At 42.3% G+C, this 18,217-nt stretch overlaps 1 protein-coding gene across 1 annotated transcript in view; it reads left to right on the forward strand.

The window, feature by feature from the left end:
• Positions 1–18,217, forward strand: part of cdh23 (cadherin-related 23) — a 255,286-nt gene that overhangs the window by 57,712 nt on the left and 179,357 nt on the right. Inside the window, exon 6 of the mRNA XM_079559815.1 lies at positions 96–188. Coding sequence (XP_079415941.1) covers positions 96–188 — 93 coding nt within the window. The remainder of the gene's footprint in view (positions 1–95; positions 189–18,217) is intronic.

Consider the following 18,217-nt stretch of genomic DNA (forward strand, 5'->3'; position numbering starts at 1 on the left):
ATAGTATATTTTGACTCACCAACGTCCTCTTAAGTCACTGAGGAGGTGGTGTTTTTGGCAGCGTCTCACCGAGGTTTCTACTGCTCTCTCTGCAGCTGGTCACAGGAACAGTAAACATCCAAATCGGCGACGTCAACGACAACGCGCCCTCTTTCTTTGGGCAGCCATACACCCTCCAGATCCCAGAGGTAAGGCCCTACCCAGAGGACATAATGGCTCATACTATACAATATCAGTCTTTGCAGGTTATGTCATCATATTTTCCATCGTAGCGTAGACATAATTCTACACAAATGCCAAACTCCAAGGGGAAATGTTACCGTAATTTTGTCGATCTTCACTGTCAGGCTGCGGGAGTGTTCGTTTTAGTTTTATCTGTCAGTCCAACATAAGGCATTGCTGGGAGAATGCTGATGAAGTCGGCAACAGATGACAAATGAGTTTCAACATTGAGTTATGAAATTTGTTATTGGTTTTGACACTGTGCTGTGGGTCCTGTTTACAATTAAAACAATGTACGTGCATAATAGTAAAGGCACTTTTTTTTTTTTCTCAATACTAATGAAGTTTTTGGTGATTTTGAGTGTCTGCTCAGAGTGGTTAGCGATGCTATGGCGCTGCAACGAAACTGTGCGCTCAGAGCTGCTCAGTAGCGATCTGATCTTTATCTATGACTGTTCCCGGTGCGTGTTGGTCTCCGCCAGGGCTGCCCTTTGTCACCGGTTCTGTTCATTACTTTTATGGACAGAATTTCTAGGCGCAGCCAGGGGCCGGAGGGTGTCCGGTTTGGGAGCCTCAGGATCTCATCTCTGCTGTTTGCGGATGATGTTGTTCTGATGGCTTCAACAAACCAGGACCTTCAGCACGCTCTGGGGCGGTTTGCAGCCGAGTGTGTAGCGGCCGGGATGAGAATCAGCACCTCCAAATCCGAGGCCATGGTTCTCCACCGGAAAAAGGTGGCTTCCCCTCTACAGGTCGGTGGGGAGTCCTTACCTCAAGTGGAGGAGTTCAAGTATCTCGGGGTCTTGTTCACGAGTGAGGGACGGATGGAGCGTGAGATCGACAGACGGATCGGTGCGGCGTCAGCAGTGATGCGGTCGCTGTATCGGTCTGTCGTGGTGAAGAGGGAGCTGAGTCGGAGGGCAAAGCTCTCGATTTACCGATCGATCTACGTTCCCACCCTCACCTATGGTCATGAGATTTGGGTCATGACCGAAAGGACAAGATCGCAAATACAAGCGGCCGAAATGAGTTTCCTTCACAGGGTGGCTGGGCGCACCCTCCGAGATCGGGTGAGGAGCTCAGTTACCCGGGAGGAGCTCGGAGTAGAGTCGCTGCTCCTTCACGTCGAAAGGAGCCAGCTGAGGTGGCTCGGGCATCTGTTTCGGATGCCTCCTGGTCGCCTCCCGCGGGAGGTGTTCCATGTCCTAGTGGGACAAGGCCTCGTGGAAGACCCAGGACACGGTGGTGGGACTATGTCTCCGAGCTGGCCTGGTGTCGCCTCGGGGTCCCCCCAGAACAGCTGGAGGAGGTGTGTGTGGACCGGGAAGTTTGGGCATCTCTGCTGAGGCTGCTGCCCCCGCGACCCGGCCCCGGATAAAGCGGAAGAAAATGGATGGATGGATCTATGACGCAATATAAGACCATAGACGTAGAGGGAGAAACGCCCAAATTGAACTGCATTACTCAATACTGTGTGAATCCAGATCCATTTTTCATTCTACTTCATTGTTACTTCATTCTTCCTTCATTGTTTGTCGTGCATTTGACCAATCCTTCATTGCCGCTTGGTCAACCTGTCAGAAGGCTCGGAATCCACCTCCAAATCTTTCCATAACTTAAGCTAACTTCACATTTTAGTAAGTCTTGTGGGTTTGTTTGTGCGATTTTAGCTGCTTTCGCATCGCCTATTGCTGGTGCTGTTCCTCTGTACAGATTGGGAACTCTTTCACTCCACAAAAGCTGCAGTTTTGGAGATGCTCTGACCCAGCAGTCGAGCCATCGCAGTCAGATCAATGTCTCACTAAACGGGTTCCTCAAGAAATTATATAGTTTTTAATTGTCAAAGGTCATAAACTTTGTTGCTTGGGTGTTGTAGATGCAAGAGGTTAACGCATAAAAGGGCTCAGTGACAGGTCAGTGTAGTGAAAACCGTTGCCTATAACTCAATTTGTCTTTCAAGTCTATCGTGGCAATGACATTGTCGACCTGAAAAGTGTCAGTCGAGGCACGGAGTAAACATTTTCTCTCGTCACACAAGCTTCGCTGATGTGAGTGTTTTGTCTCTGAATTTTTTGATGTAAGAAAGTACATTTTTAAAGTTGAGTCTGCTGTGACTATTGTTTCCATCGTAAATAGACTCTGACAGCACCCATCAGTTATTCATAGTGTTTTGCTGTTTGCCTTGCTGTTCGAGAAATGCTTGTATTTCTCCACGACTCTATGATTTCTGCGGTTGTCAGTGGCTCATGTCTTTTTGTGGGAAAAAACGGCTCTGTCTTTGCTGGTTTGTCCTGCTTCTTAGGCCTTTCGTTCAATCTCCTACCTCGCTCTCCTCCGTGTGTCTTCCTCCTGTGTGCCCTGCGCTCCATCTAATCCATGATATGAAGTAATTGCTGGAGTGAGGGACTTCAAACAGGAAGAACACACACACACACACACACACACACACACACACACACACACACACGGTCCATTTTTCATTCTTCTCCAAATCTTCAAAGCTCTCAATCCATAAACTCAAGCAAATAAATAGGACAAAAAGCAGTGCTTAGACCACCCACCAGAGGAGGTCTTCTTGGGCCAACGCAGTCACTGCTCCTTGAAAATCCTTATGAAAGCTTTCTTTAAATAATATGAGGACTCAGCAGGAAAACTATTTAGGACGGCTTCATTTTGTAGACAAAATTTCGACATGGTTAAAAGTGCTATACTTTTGCTTAAGTTGGGAGTATTTTGCTGACACTGAAAGAGAAGCAGTAGACGGTGTTTTGGATTAAATTGGAATATTTAGGGATGCATCGCAAATTTTTTCGCAAAGATTTATTTGAACAAAAGGGCCTTTGATGGGAATTGGTCATATTTGTAATAGTTGGTGAGTAAGTAAGTGACATTGTCTGTATTAACTATTATGTATCCTTGTGATTTAGGGACACATATTCTGACCCAGGTCACAAGAGCTAAAGGGCTAATAATTAGTTACACAGTAATTGGCTCATTTGCTTCTCAAACTCAAGTAGTAAGGAGTAGATCGAATAAAAAGGGTATAGAACTAAAGCACGATTGTACCAGAAAAACACCTTGAATTTAATGCTGGTCTAAATGAATAATAGTGTTATTTAATCACATTTGAGAAGTTGCCCTTACACTGTGAGATGCAAGGTAAGGTCTGAATATGTTATTGGGCAGATTAGGCCAAAATCTTTCTTTGTGAAACAAGCACCAACTTTGGTATGACCGCTCTCTGTATCTCTTTCAGAAAAGCCTTAGTAAAAGTTAAAAGTTAGTTCCTATGAAATGTTTATCGTTGGATAACCAAAGCACCCAGTAATGGCATTTAATAATTCATTATTAAGGTTAAGGTATACTTTATTAATCCCCGTAGGGAAATTCATTCTCTGCATTTGACCCATCCTCAATGCCACTGGGGCGACCTGTAGGAGCAGTGAGCTGCCAGCGTGGGCCGGCGCTCGGGGACCCATCCCCATGATGTGCATCCAGGCTGGTGGTCAGAAACACCTAGCTGGAGGATTCACCTATTGTACATGTTTTTAGTGGTAGGGGAAACCGGAGTACCCGGAGGAAACCTACGCAGACACAAGGAGAACATGCAAACTCCACACAGAAAGGCCAAAAAATGGGCTTAATCTACTTTTAGTATTATAAATTGTGTAATGTAAAAAAGAAGCTCTTTGTTGAAAGATATATATCCGTTTACTGCTTGTAAAGCCTCTGTCTTCATTGCATATTGACCCCATCACAGTTTGAGTAAGTCTCTGAGAATAATTAGCTCAGTTGGGGGTGATGAATGCAGAGTTTGTGTAGTATCCACAGCTCAGCGGCGGGAGCAGATGAAGCAATGTGAGTGGCAAGGTGAGGCTTGCAGTGCGCAGAGCGGCGAGGCGGTGTGTAAATGTCCTTTTAATTTGTAGAGCCATAAAGAGGCTGAAGGGGAGCAGGTGGGCTCGGAGCATTCCCTCTGTCAGTGCTAATGAGCTGGCCAGATTTACAGCAACCACACACCCAGCCGGCAGCAGCACGCAAAGAGCGCATAGGAATAATGTTGTGATAGGACAGCAGATGGGCCAAAACCTAAATCTATTACACGGCGAGACAATGGAGTGAGACTGGAGTGAGAAATGTCATTCACTTTGCCTGCTTTTCTCATAAGCACTGCAGGTAGTTCACATCAGGTGATTTCATAGCTTTAAACAGGCAATATAGTTAGATTTGTTGCGTAAGGCAACCCAAGTTCAGATGTAGTTGCAGTTTCCTTTTTACACCACTAAGAGCATTCTATGAGCATTACCTTAAAGTGAAACTGACTTCTGGACACAGTTCTTTGCAAGAAAAAAAATGAGATGATGCTTTATTACAAAGATAGTGTTTTGTTTGTTCTTAGTGGCTCCTGCCCTTTATGTGAGTTTTAAATTATCATATAGATAATAAAAGTACAACAAGCAGGGAGTTATGGACACAATTTCTCGCCAGAAACAACTGCTTCAACATTTGCGAATTTTGGTTCGGATATATCTTTCTGTAAATAGTCTCAACCTGACTCCTAACCTCCAAGTACGGACTCCTAACCTCCATGTTAGTTATATGCTGAGTCCTGTATTGGCGGCTCCAAATATTTACAGAGCAAAGGGTCTGAAAAACAGCCCTCTCGCTCTCTCCTCTCTGCAGATGTCTGACCCTCGGCTGGTAATGGGTCTTGCTGTCACTGTGACCAAATCAAATGCCAGCGCTAACAACTACTCTTATGGTGCCAACGCGCGCCTTTTACTGTCACCCCCGCTGCCTGCGGACACGCACACACTCACAGCTGTGCTCTTGAAAGCCTCAGAAATGTACAGTCACAAAGCTCACGCACACAAAGAGGAACAAAGATGGCTGCTGCGTGTTTGTCATCACAAGTTACTCATTGGCGTCGGGTTGAGTGTGTAGTGACAGTGCAATCAAGAGGTAAGAGGTGTTGCAGTGGTAGCAAAAAGGTTGTCACATAACATTTGTTGCCTCAAAGACGTGTCTGTAGTGAATAAATATGTAGTTGGAAGCTGAGAGTAATAGTGCAATAGAAGTTTGTTTTATTTCTTGTTTTTTTTTCATATACAAATCCTGATGGACATTTTAGGAAGTAGTAAGTGGTTTTCAAGAACATGGCTTGAAATTTAAAAGTAGCATGCACTTCTATTGATTTAGAATGGCAACACAAAAATAAAAGCGAGCTGGGTTGCCTTGATATATTTTTTATGTATTCTTCTAGGTAGTGGCGGCTGGTGTTGGGCAGCAGTTAGCACTCTTGCCTCTCAGCAAGAAAGTCCCGGGTTCGATTCCCATCTGGACGGGGCCTTTCTGATGGAGTTTCTTCCCGTGTCTGCGTAGGTTTCCTCTGGGTACTCTGGTTTTCCCTACCACTAAAATATACAATATCCTATACCTTTACATGTCAAATGCGCTGAACCCAAGCAGGTTTGAACCGCAGAGTAAACATGTATTTATTTATTTATTTTATTTGTACATTAATCCACATTTCTGTAAATGCACCGGATTTTTTTTTTTCAACCATAGTCCCTGGACAGAATGTAAATAGTCTCCCTAAGACAATAAAACATTCAAAGTAGACCATTTACCTGCAGTTACGAAAAAAAATATTCGCTGCTGTCGGTCGGGTCGTTTAAAAGAAAGATGCCAATTAAACCTTTGTCATTTATATAGTACTAGTCTAGTACTGAAAAATGCCGGTTAGGAAGTGGGTCGGTTACAATATTTTCTGTCCGAGTTACGGGCGGGTTAGTTGAAATAAAAAAACGTTGGTCGGATGCGGGTTGTTTATACATTGACCCGCGGTGCATCACTGATTGGAGTCACCAATGGAGTCCGTTTAGCCACTTGAAAACTCCACAAACTCAAGGCTCCACACTTCATTTAGTGTTGCCAGCCAGCAGAGACCGCATGCGAGTGAATGTGACCAATGATGAGCCTCTGTGAAGACCTCAGCCTGCTGTACATGCTCTGTGATTGGCTCCGGGACTTATTCCCAACGTGTGTTTGTGCTGTAAATGGGACCATGCGGCAGTGATAGATAGATGGCAGCATCTATCGATCACTGTCCTGTTTGCATGTGTTCGCGGGAATAATAATGAGCCCCTTTACGGCTTTTTAAAGCACAAATTGTCATCAGATGTATAAAATTACAGTGATAATACATAATAATGTCCACTTACTATAAAAAAGACAAATACAGTTTCTTCTTTCTGCTGTCAAAAAAGGGGCTTAGGTCACCTAGCCCATTGATTCCAGCTGTCCCTGCTTGTAGGTTTATTGCTTATTGGTTTTAGGCATAAAATCAACCCACAGCAAAATCATTGTTTAATTTAAATGTTTGGTTCATATCTGGGGACATGAATGTGAAAAGTTTTGGTGAAATATTACAAAAGAGACTTACTTACTCTTCCTTTACTATACTGAATATGTGAGACTGAATATGTTGTAATGTTGTGCTTGCAATCCCACTGCACATTGTTTTTGCCCTTGTTTGACAGTGCACTTTTAAGGTTATAAATCTCAACATAGAGTGCATAGCGTTTTAGTCTCTTGAAGGAGGTGATGCAAAGATTGCAGACCTGCTGTGCTTTGCGGCATAGGCAGATTAGATATATTGGCAAAAGGCAGATGAGCGAGAGGCTCCAAGTGATAAGTATCAAAACGTATCTGTTTATTGTCTCTTAGGTATGTGAGGCAGGTGAGCCAATCCCCATTCAGCCTCAATTTTCACTCAGTCGTATTTCAGTGTCCCGGCCTAACCTGCCGTAAGCTCATGAAGTATGAGGGACTGCACCAGAAGAATAGGTCTCTAAAGTGTGAGACTCATCATATCATCATTTTACGTATGGCCTTTGTTTTTCTCAGAGTTATACAAGCATTTGTGTTGGTAAGGACAAGAATGCTGTGAAGCCTTGTCGCGTGTAAGAGCAGTAAATCGACAAAAATGTTTGAACTTACTGAGAAGCAAAACGGAACAGAAACATTCCCAGTCCAATTGTACTGAATCATTGTCTGAGAGGTCTGCTCTTTTGTCACAAAGTCTGGTTTGTCATTCTTCTTTTGCTTCTTCCATTGGTAAGATGCTGTCACAATAATTACTGCAGAGTTGTCGTCAGTATAGTCTAATACATGATAGATAAACATACATTTGGGTTCATTGTTTATAGCCTATTTTCGACTGAAGTAAATCCTTGCACTTAATTTTTCCTTCGAACTTCATATTTTGAAAGTTGCTACATATGAATCTTAAACATAATGATTGTGAGAGTGACTGGATTATCTTGGCATTGCCCGTGTTTGCACTGCGCAAAGATAGGCACCTGCTCCCAGAAACGAACAAAGTGAATTATGAGTGAATGAGCAAGTCAGGTATTTACAAACAAGGGAATTGGGTACTCGAATGCAATTCCCTTTTTCATATACATGTAGCACAATGTGGATAACAGCATATTGGGATTTACTGAGTCATTTTATCCCCCAGCCCCTCTACTCCACTGCCGTTTCTAAACAATTTTGATCAGAAAACATGATTTCCTGCACTAATGACACACACAAATGGGCTAAAATTGGCCGAGGTGCTGGAGAGCCTGTATAATGCCTGTGAATGAGCTGTTTAGAGCTTGATGTGGGCTTTGGCATCAAAACAGAGAAGCAGCTTTTTGATGCGCCCACTGTTCGCACTGTCAGGTACCACACACAAGGGCCTATAGGGAATCCTCTGTTACTGGTTCAAATTCTAAGAGCATAAACTGAGACTATTGTATTTTCGTCAAGGATCCCTTTTCTTAGCTCATGTCACATTGCAAATTGTACAGGTGGTCAAAGTACATGATTTTCATTTGCAAAAAAAACGGAGGCACTCAAAATGGCATGAATAGTTAAAAAGCCTTAATTTGACGTGGCTATCTGGATTAAAAAGCCAACGCGTTTCGGCTCACGGGCCTTCCCCAGGGCTAAAACCGCATTTCAAAAGCACAGAGCAAAAGTACAGAGCGACCACTGGTCAAATACATGTTAATCCAATACAAGTTTCCCAGTCAGAAACACTTGAGTATTCAAAGTAGGAAGTGCAATTCCATTAAAATGAATGTTGTGAAAAATAACTGTAGCTTCAAAAACATGAAAAGTGTGCCTGAATTCATCATGTGCGTGGCAATACAATGGGCACTAATGATTTTCCCTGTTGTGAGACAATCGCTTTTGACACAGCGCCACCTGCTGACCATAGAGTGTGCATTATTGGGCTTTTAAAATTACAAAACACATCGCTAAATGTAGTGGAAAGGCAAGTATTATGTTTATCTGTCAAATATGGTGGAGTTAAAGTAATGACTTCTCAACTAAAAGACGACTTAAAGGGGCTAGATGCAAGTTAGCCATTTTATACTCACTGCTGCCACCTCAGGTCATACGTGTAACTACACCTTCTATATTAAGCTCGTGCATGACGGCACTTCGGACCCAAAATAACAACTTTTTGAGTGACAGTGCAGGATTTTAGAGGCAGTTGTGGTGAACAGGTCTGGGCTCAGTCTACACCTTAGAACATTGCTGGAACATGTAGGGAGAGGAAAATATTTAATTTTACAATATTTCAAACTCTGTATAGTACCTTTAAGTAAATAACAGATCCTCAAAAAAAACAAACCGCTAAAATTGCTCTTTGGCAAGGCAAGGCAACTTTATTTATACCGCGCATTTCGTACACAAGGCAACTCAATGCGCCTTCTCTTACTGTGTCTGGCCACCTCTGGCAAATTATTTAGTGCCATAGCATCATGTTAACACCTTGGATTTTTTTTTTTTTTGGTAATATGAATCAAAGTTGTCAAAATACTGACATGTCTAATTGTGAAGGCAATAGGTGTAACATTATAACCTCTAAAAGCAGTAAAATACAAGCATCTATCATTGTAAGTTCAGTTAAGTTATACTTTATTAATCCCCGTAGGGAAATTGGTTCTCTGCATTTGACCCTTTCTCGATGCCGCTGGGGCGACCTGTAGGAGCAGTGGTCAGCCAGCGTAGGTCGGCGCTCAGGGACCCATCTCCAGATGTGATGCCAGGCTAATGGTCAGAAACACCTGGCACAGGTGTTTCTGACCATTAGCACATGTTGTGGAAACGGAGTACCCGGAGGAAGCCTATGCAGACACGGGAAGAACATGCAAACTCCACACAGAAAGGCCCCGTCCAGGTTGGAATCGAACCCTGGACCTTCTAGCTGTGAAGCACAAGCGCTAACCTGCTGTGCCACCATAGTAGTGGTTCGGTTGGTGAAAAATACTCTATCTAAAAATCACCACACATTATTACTGTGATCTCACCTCCCCTCTCAGATGTTGCTGCTTTGCTTTGACCACAGGCTGCAAAGGTTGTAAACATTGATCTTGAACAAATGTAAGTGGGAATGCCATACTTATACTGTACATGATTTATATGGTGAGGGTCATTCCATGTGAATCGGTAAACCCTATAGGTGCAGACAAACCCAGATTTCTCAAAGTTGGATTTAGCGGTAATAATTTCAGCCCGCTCTCCCCTGTTGTGTAATTGAATCTGGTGGTTGCAGCGCTGAGTGCTGGATGGTTGACAGGCACAGGCCTCAAAGAGACACTAAGACCCTAAACCCCACAGGAACGGATGGAGAGATTTAGCCAAAGAGTGAGAAATGGATCAAGAGAGAAGGTTAAATAGAAAACAGTCACCTCAAACTCTTTAAGTGGGTCTGACATATTTTGGGGTTTTGGTTCTTAGCACCAATTTCAAACCTATTGATAATACTGTACAATCTTCATTTGATTTTTCCACATTCTTTTTTTTTTAAATCCTGAAGCTTTTTTTTGTTACTGGAACTGTCTGAAATCCTAATTTTGCTTTTTACTATAATTGAATACCTGACTTGAACTATGGCTGGTTTGGCTTAAAAGCACAAATACCTTCACAATTCACCAGCATTTTAGTCGTGTCTTCCGTCCATTTTTAGGTTTTCTTTTCCCGTTTTTGCCCCACATTTGTTGCCTTTTAAGCCCAATGGCCGTGAGTGAGCTGTCAGGGAGCGTGTCAGCCGCGGCAAACACTTTATTCCCTGCATCCTTTCCAGTCGAGGGGTTAACACAACAAATAGTGGCTGGGCACCGTGTAGGCTGCCAGTCGTGAAGGTAAATCACCTCCTCTCCCACTCTTTATCTTTCTGTCATTTACTTTACCCCGCTGAGCATGAAGAGCACCTTGATTTGCGTGCTGCAGGGATGGCTACGGGAAACGCCTGTCAGGGAGAAATAAAGCTAAATGCTCACGCCAATGTTTGTGATTGACCGTCAAGATATCTAAAAACAACGACTTGGATAGAACGGGAGTAAAGCTGTGCAGGGAAAAAAAAGGGGAACGTATAGAGTTGGAAGCCGAAAGATTGAAAGAGGAGAGAGAATCGGCTTGCTCTCCCAAAAGCCATTAAAGTTTGATTCGCCCACTCCTCACTGTTTGAATAAATCAACCTGTCGTTCGCGCTCTCTCTTTTCTCTGAAGTGTGGGACCCTCCCCGTGTCCCCACAGCCAGCCATATGCCTTTTCCTCTCACTGTTCACTTGAAACAGTCATGGTTTGGTTACACTGGAACTATGGCTGCCTGTATCTCGTACTATCATAGCTGTATTATAATGTGCTTAGCCAAATACTGTGCATCATTCATTCGGCTACAGCTGCAGTTAGCTATTGATGAACACTGGGTTACTCCCTCGTCTCCTACGCACCTGCCATACAGTATGTCTCTATGTGTTTTAACAGAATGATAAAATTCATGTTGTTTCCTCTGTTTCAGAAACAAGAGAAATATGTAAACATAACGATAAGGAACAGGTTTTATTTCTGCGCTGTTTTTATGGCAGCTGTAGTTGAATATTTGACTTAGACCCACCCAGAATGTCCCAAAATGAATAACCAATAGAGTTTGGGATTGTGTCAGCAAAACGCTACAATAAAAAAAAACAAAGGCCATGTGTAACAGTCTGAAGTGAACCTGCAGTAAAGTGATTTGTGGGATTCCTTGGGCATTACACAGTGATAAACTATGTAAAATACTAAACTAAAGTGAAATACTGGAGTTATTGTTCCCATGAAATGATGAAGCAGCTAAGCTACTTTTTACGTTGTTTTTAGCAGTTTTGTTGTTTGTAGTCCATGGATAATGTTTGGAATTGGTCAAAATTTAGTTGTAAAAAAATTGCTTTGGTTTCTAGGAAAGCAATGTTTTCCCATTGTGCATTCCTTTAATTGGCTTATTTTCGATAACAATTGTTTAATAGAAAAACAATATTTGAAGAAGCCTTTTGGACTTTTTGGACTCATTTGGACTAATTAGTTGTCCCTGTGCTTTTCTCCAGACAGTAGAACCTCTGAGTCTGTATGCATTTGCCCTCTCTCCACTGCATTAAGGATATTATTACTGTGTGAGTACCTCTCTCTACATTATGCAGATTTCTCGGTGATAGTTTTTTTTTTCTCTTTATGCACCTGACCTCCCCACAAAACTATCTCTTCTCTTCTCTTCAACAAGATTTTGAGTTTTTCATTGGTTGAGGCTTCACACTTAACGATGCGGTATTGTCAAATCTGTCTTGGCCGAGTTTCATAAGGAGACGAGGTGAAAAGGTGAAAATATCGCTACTGTGGTACATATTTGAGTTTCCATTTGAGATTGTTTGCTCATTATTTGTTAAATGAACAATGTTGGCTTGGGAGATTATCAAGCCTCATTGACAGGGTTTTAAATAGAAATGTGTTAACTACAGAACTCACATTTGAACTCATTATGGGAACAAGCAGATGTTTGTGCTACAATTCACAGTTCAACCTCCAATTTGCACATTCGTCAAGGCGCTCTTGTGTTATCGGGTGGTCTTGTGTGAATTCTTTACACTGAAGGCTTTAGGGGCATGACATGGCTTTCAAACTTAAGTTGTAGAAGTTTTTTTTTAAGTTTTCCGTCCATCCATAATGAGCCTACTGCCATAAACATATACCAGCATGTATGAAGTACAGTATCTTACAGGTGGCTTTATTTTACTAAATAAATTAGGCAACATAGAGCCCTACATTACATATGCACATTCCACTGTAATGCTGTATGTACTTTATGGCTTTTCACTTACTGCAAGTGTATTCTGAGTATTCTAGTTTCCTCCCACCACTGAGTGGTTGACCTCACAGCAAGAAGATCCTGTGTTCGACTCCCAGACTGTGTGGGCAGGTTTTCGCCAGATGCTCTGGTTTCCCCTATCAACCCAAAACATGCAAATTAGCGTAATAGTCCAACTTGGTGATTCTCATGATGATGTTAGTTCAAGATCTGAGTGCGGAGACAATGTCGATAACGTCGACCTGAGCCTCAGTCATAAGAAATATGTAAATGTATGTGTGGCTTATCAATTGGCGAATCTAAATGACACCTACAGTATGTCGGTGTTTGGGCTGGCTATTGTCCAGGCTACCGTTAAAGGCCCATAGCTACAGACTCCAACCACGCATGACCCAGAATGAGAGTAAACTAAGAAGTCATTTGTGGCATGATTTGAAATAAAAAATAAAAAATCCCAGATGGCAAAGCTTAGTCCAATTCTCAATGTTTTTGATGCAATAATTCATGATGATGCTTTGGTCGATTGTTGTCCTGGTGTACCCTTCGACTGAGAATCATCTCTATGCACATTCTGGCGTCACAGTTCAGCAGACTGCATTAGATCTACAATGGATGAACGGGCATTATCCAGAAAGATCACAAACTGGTCGTAAACGTGGAGAATTCGGAAAATGGGACCAACAGAACTTTTCAAGTCACTTACAGCAAACAGCAAACTAACATGCAGCAAAAACATTATCTGGAAAGTTTTTGCGGCTGAGAAACAAGCAAACAATCTATGACACTAAAGCTTCCGGTACTGGATTTTCAGCTGACTTTGCAGTGGTAACAAACAGACCTATTTATTCAGACTTTTAAAACTAATTTCTAGCCTTTTAGCTATTTTGGTACTTAACTGAAAATAAATGTTGTACTGAACCAAATAAATGGATTACTCTATGAGACAGAGAATCAGATATAACAGTGTATAAAAGGTCAAAAAAGGAAAGCGTGTGTGATTTAGAGCAGATCGCGATAAAGTTCAACATCTGAAGGCTTTCTTTTGGGGAATTACTGCTGAAAACACCCTATAATTGAAATTGCAATCCTGGCCCCTGCCCCCCGTCAGAGAGCATGACATCACTGCATACAATCTGAAAAGCACATTTTAAGTAAATCATCTTTTGGAGGGCTTCTCTTTTACTTATTTAGTCATATCTTTTTGACACCTCCCCTAACCCCATTGTACAGAGTCTCCTGTCTGCGAGGCTGAGAGCTTTGATGTGTAATTGAGGTGCGCGCCTGCTCGCTCCCCGCTCTCCCCGACCCCGGGACCACACTTGTAGAAGGAGTGTTGAAATTACAGCGAGAGGGAAACGGCGACGAGAGGTTATTGGATTGTAATGCTCTGCACCTGTGAGGGAAATGAGCTGCTACTTAGACAAACTTTTCGCGACAAATAAATCGATAAAACACTATTACCCGAGCGCTTGTACATGGCGGGTGCGGCGTGCCTGGACATAGATAGTCTTTGACACTGTGTGCTGAGCTCTCCATACCGAGTGTCATGTTTCATCAGCGAGCCGTAATTTAATTTGACAATGTCACTGTGCGCTAATTGAGATGAAGAGACAGTGAGACGGAGGGAAGCGTAAATGATTGGAAAAGCTACGAAGCTGCTTGGCTACGGGAAATTGTAAAGTAATAATGACTTTATATGGGCTATGATTAAACACATATCTATTCCGTATTAGGGTAATTAGAGCTGTCAGGGGTCTTTAACAAGAAGCTATAAAAGAAAGCACTCCGGATCTTCAGTCTTTTTGGAGGATAGCAGACGAGTCGCCTTCCATAGAGAGCATAGACTTGCTAAGTAATATGCTATGCACCATATGCCCATCTTGACATAACCCTCTGCTTCAGTGATTCCTAATGTTTTTTCCTTGAAGCCCCCCGTGCATCCAGAGTCTGGCCGTGCCCCAGTCCAAAACCGTGCTAGGACTTTTCAAGCCCTTTCCATGTTTCTTTATAAGCTTGATGAGTCAAATTGGATTACCTTTTTGGTCAAGAAGTTCTTTTACAGATGCATTTTCTCATTGTGGACCTAAGTTATGAACACATAAATATAGTGCAGTGTCTAAAAGAAACTAAATCCATATAATTATTTGTGTTGATATATAATCTTTGCTACTAACTGCCCATGTTGTTCTACAATCTCCACCTTACTTTGAAGTGTAGAACATTTCGCCTCTCATCCCAGTGGTCTATATCCAGTCTGCGTGCTGAGCTAAAACTTGAGTGTCGCTGACAAAGCCTTTTGGATGAGCAGTGATGCGTTCTATTCTTACATACAACTACAGATGTACAGAAGATGACTCAAGAACATTCATTGAAGATGGATAGCTTCTGTACGACTGAGAGCCTACACAGACATAGCTCACAGTTGGCAAAAAGTTATAGACTACAACTGTATGTTTATCCAGGGGAGAGACCATGTTCACTGGCTTTCAAGTTTGTATTGACAGCTCATGTGGTGATTGTATAATTTGGGTATTGGTAGTGCTAATCAGCTATTCCCCCTCTTTTGTTGTGTCCTTTGCCAAGACACGTCTCGTCGATTTGTGGTGGTTGGAGAAGCAGACGCGTTTCCATCAGTCTCTCCGGGGGCGGCTGTGGCTACCAAAGCACCTGTGAAGTGCTTTACATAGTCATTTGGAATAGTTTGTGCCTCTCTTTAGTTACTCTTTTCATTTATCCACACTTGGGACTGACTCACAGGCGAAAAACTGGCTTCTGGATTGTTATGACTCTCACAATTCGAACCGCAGAAAGCCTGGATCTGTGTGCCTTGGCGCCGTTCTCATGCAGGGCTTGTCTGTGCTTATCGGCCTGTCACCACTGTTTCTGCTGCAGAGCTACATGAAGGGATTGCAAACTCACCCTTTGCAGCAGTGACTCTGAAAGCTGCTCGAACGTGCGCCTTGTCTAAATTATATTTGTCTTTCTTTAAAAATGTTGTGTTTGTCTCTTTACAAATTAGACGGGTTTACCTAAGCGTCTAAACAGCGGAACAAATTGGAGTTCGAGCAAAGGCGTATTAATTTTTTTTACGCACAAAAAATATAAATGTCTACAATGCACGGCAGGTCCGGATGATAAATATGGCAAGACACGAATCCCGATCAACACTCTTCTTTCACAAAGTTCCTAAAGCTGAAAACTGAAGGGTAATCAATAAAAAAGGAAAACTCTTTGAAAGTTTGGAGAGTGAAAAGTGTATTTAGAATTGATTATAATAGACTGATCATCATTCTAGCTACACAGATTTGACATTTTTTCTGTTGCTGTGATTGAATATGCCAGTTTGGAACATTTAAGACACTATTAAATGCTATTAAAATGATGGCGTCACGTCCTGATCATTGTAATATCAATAATAAGAATCTGTTGACATAAGAATCTCAGGTATTCTTGCTAGATTGTGTGCTGATGCTATCTGTGTGGCCATTTGAATGCTAAAGATAACTTGGGCTGTCCTAGTGGTGAGGTACTTTTTATTGAAAATTTGTGTGTAGATGTGCGAGTTTAGGCAACAGTGTAAGGACAAGACAGTGCAGGACCTGAGTCAGTCACCGCTGGAGGCTACACTTCAGAGGAGGAGCCCATAGAGCAGACCTATAGAGCAGACTGGTGATTCAAAGTGGAAAAAAAAAAAAAAAAGAGAGAAAGAGAGAGCGAGACAAAGAGGAAGAAAATCCACTGACCAGCCTGGACTCCCCTGTGATGGTATCTGAGAGGAGCTGGCCTCACTGGGAACTTTGTTTGGGTTCATGTGCAGAGTGTTGTAGAGTCAGCCGTCCTCAGGCAAAAAAAAATGCAGATACTTTGGAGCTATAGTTAACAGAGAAATGTCAAATCATGTGGATTTTTCGTAGTATTCAAAATGCAGGCAGTAGGAGAAAGCAGGTGAAATGTTGCACAAGGCTGAACTCGAGAATGCACAGCGCTGGAGAGAACACGCCGTATTTTAGGATGCGGTGAATTGATTTAAGAAGCCTGTGCGCACTGTCTCCACTGTCTCCACTACAGCAGTATTACTAAGGAATGATTTTGTACAGTTTAGAATCACAAACTCAAGAACCACGAAAGGGGGAAAATAGAAGTGTGGACAATGTTTTGAGGCCAGTGCATCAATTCATTCATCATTCAAGGTGAGAAACACAAACTCACATATACAGTACATTTTATAAATTACCACACTCAGTTGGATAGTTAACAAAAAAACAAACACAGCAATATCTTTGAGGACAGAAATAATGGTACCTTTGTACATCGCGGCAAAAGTTGTACAACGTTTACACAAACACTATCTTCACAACATTAGACCATGTATTATGGAGAAAAAGGAAATAAAAACATCAATGCGGCTCGTGTGGCTGTAGTAAAGTTCTGGTGAGTGTTTTTTACCTCATGATCAAAGGATTAAGCCTAGCAAGAGATTGAGAAGTGAGGAAAGCGGTTCCTGGACACGTAGGACCTCAGGAGGAGCGTTTTAGGGGCTGCCGCAGCAATGCTCAGAACAGCCACAGGAGAAGATTCAAAGACTACTCAAAGGTGCTTAAGTAGATCGAAATACAGCTCCAAATGTGTTTTTTAACGAGAGGTTGACCGATATGGGTTCTTCCAAAGCCGAGGCCGATTTTTGAGGATTTTATTGGCCAATGACGATAATTTTGATCGATATTTTTTGCCATTTTTTTCCAAATGTCTCTATAATCCTGTAAAAAACATAAATACTTGGCCACTCCAGCAGTGGCCGACTTTATTTTATTACTTTAGGTGATTTAATCATAGTTTCTGTCCCAGCTTTGATAAGTTACCATTAGCATTAGCATGCTGCCGTGTTAGCATTAGCATACTGTTGCATTTTGCGCGGCAATCAATAATACAATTCTCCAGGTTCTGTGACATGACATGCAGCATGTCCACATCCACTGAGGTTTAGTTGGTGTAACTTGTGTTTGTAACAAATTGTAGCTAACCCATTTTCATTGCGATGTTTCTCTGTTCCCCTGAGGCCTAGTCGGTTGTGGGAGGACTCGTTTTAATGCCCTGACTTCGCTTTTTCCAATGCAAAAAAAAAGTCAGTCATGGAGATATCGCGCCGATATTGTAAAATCCCCAGATATCGGCCTGGTATATTGGCCCGCCAATGTATTGGTCGAGCTCTAATTTTAACATGATTAAAAGTCAGCTCTAAAAAGTATATTTTGCATATTACCCCCTCCCTTCAAAACCAGCTAGTGTTAATTGGGTTGGCCGATGTCAATGTCACAAGGTTGTGTTTAACCAGTGTTAAAAACAAAAACAAATACTTTTACTAATTGCTCGTTACTAATGAAAATAGAATAATTTTGGTGTCAAATTGCAAATCAATGGGGACTCCTGCAGAGTTATTTCTCACTGTGTGCCCAATAAATTCCCATCCTATTTTTCCAAATAACACAGTGATAATTAATCTTTAAATGACTGAACAACTTTGCGAGACACAGTTTTTCATTTATTTGGTGTTGATTTGTTTGTGGCACGCGCTCTGAGTTTTATCGTTTTCTCTCGCCGCCACTCGGCTCTATCTCCCCCGACCATGTTAGTTCTGGGTAATTTAGCCGACAATGCTCCCCTCGCTCCCCGTGAATTCAAATGAGACACTTGTAACTGCTGAGTGACTGCAAACATGATCCCGGTCCAGAATGTCTCCTCTGAGCCGCATAAGGACGCCACTCTCACCACTGGATTTTGCGGCGGGCATTTGTGGGATTGGCTCCAGTTGTGTGT

Source organism: Gobius niger, assembly GCF_951799975.1.
Source record: "Gobius niger genome assembly, chromosome: 7".
Classification (NCBI taxonomy): domain Eukaryota; kingdom Metazoa; phylum Chordata; class Actinopteri; order Gobiiformes; family Gobiidae; genus Gobius; species Gobius niger.